At 36.0% G+C, this 9,281-nt stretch overlaps 3 protein-coding genes across 3 annotated transcripts in view; all 3 read right to left on the bottom strand.

Annotated features, from left to right (window-relative positions):
• Window positions 1-357: 357 nt before the first annotated feature.
• LOC107590860 (uncharacterized) lies at window positions 358-3,814 on the bottom strand. Its single transcript, XM_016279784.1, has 7 exons — window positions 3,691-3,814; window positions 3,082-3,322; window positions 2,919-2,973; window positions 1,480-1,972; window positions 772-923; window positions 620-694; window positions 358-535 (listed from the first exon to the last, which is right to left on the bottom strand). The coding sequence occupies exons 2-7, from the start codon at window positions 3,255-3,257 to the stop codon at window positions 377-379; spliced, it is 1,110 nt and encodes a 369-aa protein (XP_016135270.1). The 5' UTR covers window positions 3,258-3,322; window positions 3,691-3,814; the 3' UTR covers window positions 358-376.
• Window positions 3,815-4,622: 808 nt separating this feature from the next.
• On the bottom strand, window positions 4,623-7,726 carry sycp3 (synaptonemal complex protein 3). The gene is made up of 9 exons (XM_016279783.1): window positions 7,520-7,726; window positions 7,122-7,267; window positions 6,774-6,852; window positions 6,655-6,689; window positions 6,407-6,524; window positions 6,229-6,328; window positions 5,174-5,272; window positions 4,968-5,072; window positions 4,623-4,717 (listed from the first exon to the last, which is right to left on the bottom strand). Exons 2-9 carry the CDS (start codon window positions 7,249-7,251, stop codon window positions 4,664-4,666), a joined length of 720 nt encoding a protein of 239 aa, XP_016135269.1. The 5' UTR covers window positions 7,252-7,267; window positions 7,520-7,726; the 3' UTR covers window positions 4,623-4,663.
• Window positions 7,727-7,920: 194 nt separating this feature from the next.
• The window catches only part of actr6 (actin related protein 6), a 3,944-nt gene continuing 2,583 nt past the window's right edge, over window positions 7,921-9,281 (bottom strand). The window contains exons 8-11 of the mRNA XM_016279738.1: window positions 8,851-8,929; window positions 8,547-8,718; window positions 8,321-8,459; window positions 7,921-8,241 (exon numbers count right to left, since the gene is read on the bottom strand). Of these exons, the coding sequence (XP_016135224.1) occupies window positions 8,112-8,241; window positions 8,321-8,459; window positions 8,547-8,718; window positions 8,851-8,929 (520 nt within the window). The 3' untranslated portion in view covers window positions 7,921-8,111. The remainder of the gene's footprint in view (window positions 8,242-8,320; window positions 8,460-8,546; window positions 8,719-8,850; window positions 8,930-9,281) is intronic.

Genomic DNA, 9,281 nt, shown 5'->3' with positions numbered 1-9,281 from the left:
TATATATTTTTTTTCTTTTTTGTGATTTGGAGTGAAGTGTTATTTTTCTATTTTACTGTTATGTAATTTTATTGTTATGTTTTTTACCATGTTGTAGCACCTTGAGTGTAAGAAAGGTGCACTACAAATATGATGTACTATTATTATTATACAATATATAAAAATAACAATTATTGTAATTTCAATTATACTATAGAATATGTTGTATAATATCTAGTAATGTTTTTTAAGTTATATATATTGCATATTATAATGATAAACAATATCTACAAACCAATTAATATTTATTAGAATTAATATCTGATACACACATATAATTAATACTAATATGATTTTTAAAATGTATTAAAACCTGCTTTTAATTCAAAAGAAATCATCAAGACAGAGATTGGCTCATGTATGGTGACTTACGGGGTTGCTCTCCAAAGATGACCTGCTGCAGCTCTGAAAGCTCAGAGGGTCCGTGTGAGAAAGGTGCAGAGTTGATCATTGAGGCCCAAGGAGGAATCCAGCCCAAGCCAACATACGGATCAACCTGCAGGAAACCATCCATTTTTGTTTGAGTATGATCACAGCACCATCATTCAGTGCTCCAAAGAAAGCAAAAACCCAAACTGACCATGTGGTTGTTTCTGCTTGGCGATCTGCTCTGTCGCCTCTGCTGCTCCATTCGCTCCTCCATATCAAACTGTTCCTGCAAACACCAGAACAACAGAGTTAGTCACTTCTCTATTGTTTCAGGGGAAGGATCAGGAGAGCGAAGCTTCGTACCTGAAGGCTTCTGGCATACGCTTCATCCTCAGACATCTGAACGGAGCGAACCATGCTCTCCACCACGACATCATCAGCATCCTCCTCTATGATGACAATATCTTCTGGTATCGGACACACAAGTGAACTTGCTGGTTCCTGCATTCTCTTTGCTATAAAAAAATAAAGCAAAAAAAAAATGTATTATAGAAAAGACATTGAGCAATACCCTCCTGACATTTAAAGACAGAGTTCAAGCAAAAATTAAATTTGCTGAAAATGTACTCACTCTCAGGCCATCCAAGATGCAGATTAGCTTGTTTCTTCATCAGAACAGATTTGGAAAAATTTTAATCGATAAAGGAGTCGAATCTTAGCCGGAAATGACAGTTTAAAGTTAAAACCTAAAGTGAAAACCGACGGTTTAAAATGAAAACCTTAATGATGGATTTGTTTGTTACAAATACGCAGCTTTTCACATCACAAGATGTTAACTTGTGGACTGGAGATGTGTGGATTACTTGTGATGTTTTTAATCAGCTGTTTGGACTCTCAGTCTGACGGCACCCATTCACTACAGAGGATCCACTGGTGAGCAAGTGATGCAATGCTACATTTCTCCAAATCTGTTCAGATGAACAAATAAACTTATCTAGATCTTGGCTGGTCTGAGGGTGAGGACATTTTCATTAACTATTTCTATAAACGCGTGGATCTGTTTATCCATACCTGCATCCAGCAGTGAAGCTTCATGCTCTATTGCGTGTAAAGAAGAGTGTGCTGATGTACTTTTAGAGGCTTTAGATTTGGTCTTTTTGGACCTCTGTTCCCTTCCATTGCTGGTGTTTAGTGTCTTTTGCTTAGAGGGGTGACCCATTACTAGCAGCTCATTTAAATATGCCGGATCACTAGTTTGATCCAGCGCAGACGTGGAAGACCCAGCTGAGGACGAGGGTTTGGAGGATGCAGAAACATGAGAAGCAGAGGAGGTTGTTGGACGCGGTGACTCCAACCATGTAAAATCAGAGGGTAAAAGAGACGAGGCCATTACAAATCCGTTTGCTCCTGGTGTAACGGAAGAGTGTCCACACAGCGTGCTTGCGCTCGAGTCCTCCAGCCTGCGCCGCTTCATCGTTCTCTGGGAGCTTGGAGTGGTGCTAAGGTAACCTGGAACGTGTTCATGTCTTTCCCATTTTCTTCCATCTGAACAGGATGATGTTGCCTAAACCAAGCATAAAAACATTTATGAATACAATTCCAAGAAAACTGAATATTTTCTAAAATCGGCATACTATGGAGTGTAGTTAGCATACTGTTTACTAAATTTTTTTTTAAATAGTATACTGCAGTATTATGTACTACTAATTACATAAATTCAGATTGCAGTTATTACACTGTTTACATATTAAATTACATGAGTAATTAAGAATAAAACAACCAAAAAGATTGGCTATTTTGCATTTTTATATAATGAATTGTTATTTTGCATTTTTAATTGTAAAATGTTATTTCACTCAAACAAACAGTTAATTGTGTTTTAAATTAAACATAAAATGATAATTTAGCATTTTTAATTGTAAAATTATTTTGCTAAATGTTATAAATAAATAGTTATTTTGTATTTTACATAACATCTCAATTTGTTATTTTGCATAAATTGTAATTTGTTTTCAATTTGATAAAGGATATTTTGCATTTTATATAATTCATGAAATTATCATTTAGCATTTTTTTATTTTAAAATAATTGTGCTAAATGGTAAGTGGTTTATATAGGCATATATACACACACATATATATATATATATATATATATATATATATATATATATATATATATATATATAGATTGTTAATTTTAATAAAAACACTTTCTTATGTTTTAGAAATAATAGTTTTTTGGCATATTATATAATATATAAAAGTGATTGTTCTTCCATTTCATAATACTTGAGATTTCTTGTAAGCACTGGAAATGAAAGGTCAAGCCCACTGCATCATGGGTAACTATTCCACAGTATGCTTGGTTGCATACTGCACATTTTAGGAAATATAGCAGGACAACCAAGTATTCTGTGCACACAGGAAATTCTTATACTGTGTATACTGCATGCATAATACAGAAATAGAGTTGCAATATAGTATTGCATTCTGCCCTTTTTCTCTTACCACATTTCTGTCGCTATCTTTCAGGAAATTACGTTTTCTTCTCTGAGTCAAGGGGCTGTAAATTGAGGACAGATTCTTGTCATTGCTCATTATTATGAACTGTTTACTACTACATAGCAAAAACACAAATAATTCATATCAATATTTACAAAAGAAATGGTACCTAGGGGTCTCGGGAACAAAAGTGGAGGAAAATTGATGAAAGTGTCCAAGGTCTTCAAACAGGGGGTCACTGTCATTCAACAGACAGGCATTATTCAGGGAATCCGGTGTGTCTGGCTCCACACAGGGACTGTACAGAGGACTGCCTGGCTCTGAGCTCTCCTGGATGTCATCCATCTCTTCGATTACGGCTTAATGTATATATACTTTGGCTATAGCTGACAGACGGTGTGCAGATGAGTCTGGGAAGAGGAAAACAATACAGGAGGACACATAAAAGCCTCTGTACGCGCATTAAGACTGTGAAGCGACATAATTACGCTCCCTTTAAATGTAAATATTTTATACTTCATATCTTATTGATATGTTGAAACGTACAGACTTTTGCTAGTTAAAAAGCGTTCATCATATTCGCGATCCTCCGCGTATGTTTGTGGTAACAACAGTACTGAGCTGTGAAACTGATCTGTGATCGGTTGGATTCGACGTTTAATCGAAGACGCTGGTAAACGGTTAGCAAGTCACGTTACATTAAGATCGCCTAAATGGCCATAGTTTACAAAAACTTCGTGTTTTTATTGTGGAATTGAAATACGGTAACTTTACTCACCATCTTTACGAAACATACCACTACGAAAAGCAAAAATCTTCGCTTAGATACCGCATCAGCGAATAGCGAAGTCACAGTGGAAAACACCGCCATAGAAGTGTCGGTTTGTCTTCCGGTTACGCCACTTCCGGCACAAGGATCGTTAGGTTTGCATTTAAAGGACCCTGACATTTTTACTTATTCTCAAATGAAGAAATAGCCTTGTTTACTTCTAATAGCAAGTCACTATGTTTATATATATATATATATATATACACATACATACATACATACACACACACACAAGTATATATGACTTGAGATGCAAAAACCTCTAAATTCATCTGAGATTGTTCTTTCAAATTATTTTTATCAGGCGCCTATGAAAATATAATTGGAAATTTTTGAAAATAAGGCATTCTATAACTGACTAATAAACATTTTCTTTGCCATTAAAGTGAAATGACTGAATCTTAACATAGGAGCCTGATAAAAATGCTAATTTAAAAGAAAAAATTTAGAGGATTATTTTTGTCTTTGAAATAATTCAGTCTGTCTTTTCTGGGAAAGGTAATCAAAAATATTGATGACCCATCTTGCACTACACAGGCTTTTGTCCAATCAAATGCTCTCTATATTGAGAATATCCCACCCTCTAATGCCATCTGCTATTAACTAGCAAATGAAAAAGTAAAGAAAAACTAAATTAATGCATAATAATAACAATAATACTTTGGTATGTCCCAGCCAAACTTTCAAAAACATGCCTTAACACCAAAGAAAAAAGAAAAATGAATTTATGGGATCTTTAATCTTGACACAAGAATAAAATTATTTACATATTATTATTATACAATTATGGATTAAAATGAACAAACTGATGGCAAAAAATACAGAGACAACTTCTACATTCTTTTTTTAATAAAAGAAACCTTCCTTTTAGAACATAAGGTTAAGTCTTCTACAGTGTTGACGTGAGAACAGAAAGATGTTTTCAGAACAGCATGGATTGGAGGGACTTCCGAACAGTGGCCATCTCCTGTTGTTGCTGTAAAAATAAAACATGCAATTATCATAAATCCATTCATACATTGATCTGAATATGCAATTTGTGTCAAATGGTTTTATGAACTGTTTACAGAAATTCCTTCAGTTTTTCATAATTGGGCTCCAATAACTAAACCAAACCTACTCTAAATGTAGCATACGTCACATTTCACATTGAAGGGCTATTTAAAGTAGACATTTGTAACATCCAGAGTCTAAACTGTGTGAAATCTTTTTGTTGAAGCACTCACCGTGTCCATCATTATTTTCTTCTGCAGCAGGGCCATCTCTTTTCTCAGCTCCATCTGGGTGCCCTGCAGGAAGGCTTCATGGCTTTTCTCCATCTCCTCCATATTCTGCACACAAATTAAAGACCTAAGTCGGTCAGCCAAATGATGGAAAAAAAAAAGGTCTCGGTTCAATTTCAAATCATTAAAGTGATGATGGCATCGGTGACCTTGACAAACTGCTCATACAGGTCTTTGATGGTTTTCATTTTCTGGTTTTGCACAACCCTCGCCTGCTGGAAGAGCTTCTGCTGCTGGCGAAACAAGATCTGTGAAAACAGAAATTAGGGAGTTCAAAGGCCATGTGTGAGACGTTTACGTCAAATATCTCTAAATGGCTGCTAGATATCCTGAAAAGCTGCATTATATTTTTCACAAGACCCTTAATCCTTATAATATTTCCTCTCCCTTATGCTGTGTTCACACTGCACGATTTTCAAACTCGTCGGATCGCCATTGTTTTCACACTGGTCCGCAAGCTACGTTTCACAACAAAACACACGCGAGAAGTGATAAGGAAATAACGCAAGAACCCGCGTGCGTCAGACCGGAGTTCTCCAGCAAGACTGTAATTATTAAAACTAAATATATATATATATATAGCCCACAAATTGTCTGAGCTGATTTTCAGCTACAAGGAGAAAAAGAAAAACAGATTATGCAGGAGGGAGATGCAGGGAACAGGGATTGGGTGTTCTGCAAAGAGAGGAGGTAAATAATTTTGCACTAACTGTTATGCTGATGTTGTGGCTGGTCAAGCAAATGTTTGTGCTTGTTTCTGTATGATATAATTGTTCATATATCTATTAAAATACTGATATTCTGGTCTATAACTCCTCCCCGAACTTCCCTCTGCCCTGTATCTTGGTCTCTCATTGGCTGTAGGTCATCGCCGATGTAGTTTTCAGTCAGAACTCATTTCACACAGCGTGATTGTGAATCGCCGACAGCTCCAGATATTTAGCATGCCAAATATTTTGCAGGTGTCGGCGATTCCCTCAGATCTCGTCTTTGATAATCCACACTGCGTGATTGTCACTCACGTGAACGAGCACCGATTTGCCTCCGATTTGGGGCATTTGTCGGCGATTTTGCAAAAGCTGTCGGCGAGTGAAAAATCGGGCTAAAATCGTGCAGTGTGAACTCGGCATTAGTGTGATGCCGTGCCCCAAAATGACATCTTTTTTTTTATTTTTTACTACATATTTCTAAGTCTGCCACTTACATTCAGCTTCTCCTCCTGCTCCTCAGATTTCTGAACGTCGGTCTCCCACTGCTGAAGCACAGAGAGAACTTGCTGAGAATAATCTTGTGTCAGCTTCTGCCTGCAAAGAATACAAAACATTTATGTGTTTGAACATCAAAGAAAAAATTGTCATTTTCCATACAGTGCATTCATTCACCTCTGATTCTGCTGAGTTTTCCACATTTGCTCCAGTTTCTGAGTGCTGCCCTTTAAGGAGATTTTGGTGAGAACCTCCAAGTGTTTCCTTTTGGTCTGCATGGCCTTGCTGATGTCCGCTAAATGGCCATTCAGTCATTGTTTATGAGTATTTCAAAGCCGGTTATATTCATTTAGCAAACATTTAGGGCCCTTTATTCAGAAATATGAGCTATTATTTTTGAAGTGTCAGTGGTGAACTTCACTTACCACCAAATCTTTCCAGCATAGTTTGAACCTCATTCCTGAGATAAAGGACAACAAATGATTTTTCTTTTCAGAGAAAGGGCTTCATAAATTCAGCCAGGAGTATATATTTCAGTACTTACCCCACACCTGCATTAAGATCATCGTCTTCAAACGTATCTGCAGATCTTTTCTTGGTCAGCTTTTCAATGATTGGAGTTTCTAATGTAATGTAACAAATTGAGAACAATATACAAACAAGCTTCACAGCTACATCACTTGTTAAGTGTATATATAGACTATTATTAAATAATTAATTCAAATTAATTCGCAAATTATATATACTTTAATATAACTGTTAATAAATTCACATTTCTAATTAACTTACCTTGGAATACCATGTAAATATCATGCTATAGCCTCTAATGCCATCACTGTACTTACCACCAAATATGTTTTTATAATGGGCATGATAAAATACACAGACACACCATCTCTGGTATCATCGTCAGACAAACTTCCTTTCTTTTCCTCCAGAGTGTCGAAGTCAAACGCCTTCAGGTCTGTGGAGCCGTCAGTGTGCTTGGTCTTCTTGTTCTGTTTTCTCCCGGAAGCTGCCATCTCGCTGTAGTCTGGTCTATTTAAATATAAGCAGCAACAAAATACAAACTCCAACATGTAAAACAAATTAAATAATTGATCAATCATGATATCGTTCAGCTTATTTTAAAATAATTAAAACACTACGTGAAAATGATTGAAACCAGATACCATAGATTATATAAAACGATTTTTATTCACTAAAAAATAAAACATACTTTCATAAACATATATTCTTCCTTTCTAGTAAGGTTGTGTTCTCGACGGAATCATCTGTATGTTAACTTACCTGAGGAGAGTGTGCGTGGGTGTGATCTCTCTAGAACCAATCACGACAGTCTAGAAAACTGTCCGAGCGTAATGACTTGCACTACTCTATGTTATTACCTTGCAAGTATTTAGAGAAATTATGAAATATTGGAATTTATTTACGAACAAAAACCAACAATGTTGGACGACGGTTTGAACTCGCGCGTCTCTGAAGCGGTTTCCCGCTGTTTTTATTTCGAGCGCGGGAGGATGACTCACAGCGCGCTGATCACGTGCTGCATAAGAATGCCCAAAGAGGCACTTCACAATATTAAATATTAGGCTAGTCAAGTCTTTAACTTAAACATAAATTATTTATTATTTAATTAATTGGATTCAAAACAAGTACAAAAAACAACAACAATAGTTTTATTTCTCCAGTTCACATTATTTTAATATAATGCATATACAAAGAGTTCTATAAAAAGGGGGGGAACAACAAAATTATGACATTTAAAGTCAAAAGGTATGTTGACTTGAGTAATATTGAGTGTAATGTACAGCTTAGTTTTCATACAACACATACAGGGTTCACATTTTCTGTGCAAAATGACAGACAATTCATGTGCAGGTTAAACATCAAACTTCTCCTCGCATACATAGTGTCCATTTTCCTCATAATCCTCTCGCGTGACCACCATCTCTTCAAAGTCAGGGTTTTCAGCCAATAACTTTCCTCCTTCCCAAGGGTAACAAATAGGACTGAAAACAAAAGACAAATATTCAGTCTAGATTGTTAAGAACATATGTCAATCATTCTTTCAAAACTCTCAAAACATACTTCTGTGGCAGAACGACAGAAACTTCATATTCTACAGGAGCGAGTGCCCGGACCTCTTTGTAAACCCGATCTCTGTATCCAGGGAACAAGGTGTTGCCGCCAGTAAGAACAATGTTCTTGTAGAAGTGGGGCTGCATCTCTGGTCACAAAAAGAGCCTTATGTTAGAGTACTTTTAATGCATTAACATTTAAAATCTCACATATAATCAAACGAGAGGCAACCTACCTTCTGGCATGTTGTTAATGGAGTTGACCAAAGCTTCAGGTATGCCCATCTCCTGAATGCCAATGTCAGAGGGGTGAAAGAGCATCTCTGGCACTGCAAACCTCTCATTGGTGAGCCGCAAAATCTGATCCCCAGTTTTATATTTGCCAGTAAAATTCATCTCCTCTCTAGGCTACAGCACATAAAGAATAAAAAATTGCTGGATGAGTACAAAAGCAAGTATTGCGTTTTTATTTTTCATATTCCGGAATAGGGTCACAAGAATAGGGTTGCAGTATTTACTAAATGTTATACAATTGATTACCTTGCAAAATCCCTTTTTGATAGAGCTGAAATCCGGCAGCACATATTCTCTCATAACTGTATTATCTTCTCCTTTCAATCTGTGAAATAAACAGAATTATAATTATGCTATAATTATGCTACACTTAATTATACAGATTTTTGTTTGAAATTCTGTTAACCAAAGCTGCATTCATTTGATCAAAAATACAGCAAAACAGTAACATTGCGAAATATTATTACAATTTAAAATAAGTGTTTGTATTTGAATACAATAAAATGTCATTTATTCCTGTGATGACAAAGTGATTTTTTTAGCAGTCATTACTCAAGTCTTCAGTGTCATATGATCCTTCAGATATCATTCTAATATGCTGATTTGCCGTTCAAGAAACATGTCTTAATGTCAGAATTGGGTATTTACAAATTTATCATTTGTCAAACCATCCAAAA

This window comes from Sinocyclocheilus grahami, unplaced genomic scaffold (genome assembly GCF_001515645.1).
Source record: "Sinocyclocheilus grahami isolate Dianchi unplaced genomic scaffold, SAMN03320097.WGS_v1.1 scaffold133.1, whole genome shotgun sequence".
Classification (NCBI taxonomy): Eukaryota; Metazoa; Chordata; class Actinopteri; order Cypriniformes; family Cyprinidae; genus Sinocyclocheilus; species Sinocyclocheilus grahami.
Note: the sequence above shows the minus strand (reverse complement) of the source record. Positions and strands in the feature narration are given on the sequence as shown.

Excerpts from the sequence above, each read along its gene's own strand:
- LOC107590860 (XM_016279784.1), bottom strand. The coding sequence starts at position 3,257 with ATGGATGACATCCAGGAGAGCTCAGAGCCAGGCAGTCCTCTGTACAGT. Across the intron at positions 2,974-3,081 it reads TTTGTTCCCGAGACCCCTAG|CCCCTTGACTCAGAGAAGAA; the intron begins GTACCATTTCTT and ends CTCAATTTACAG. Across the intron at positions 1,973-2,918 it reads AAGATAGCGACAGAAATGTG|GCAACATCATCCTGTTCAGA; the intron begins GTAAGAGAAAAA and ends TGCTTGGTTTAG.
- sycp3 (XM_016279783.1), bottom strand. The coding sequence starts at position 7,251 with ATGGCAGCTTCCGGGAGAAAACAGAACAAGAAGACCAAGCACACTGAC. Across the intron at positions 6,690-6,773 it reads GATCTTAATGCAGGTGTGGG|GAATGAGGTTCAAACTATGC; the intron begins GTAAGTACTGAA and ends CCTTTATCTCAG. Across the intron at positions 6,329-6,406 it reads AAAACTCAGCAGAATCAGAG|GCAGAAGCTGACACAAGATT; the intron begins GTGAATGAATGC and ends TATTCTTTGCAG.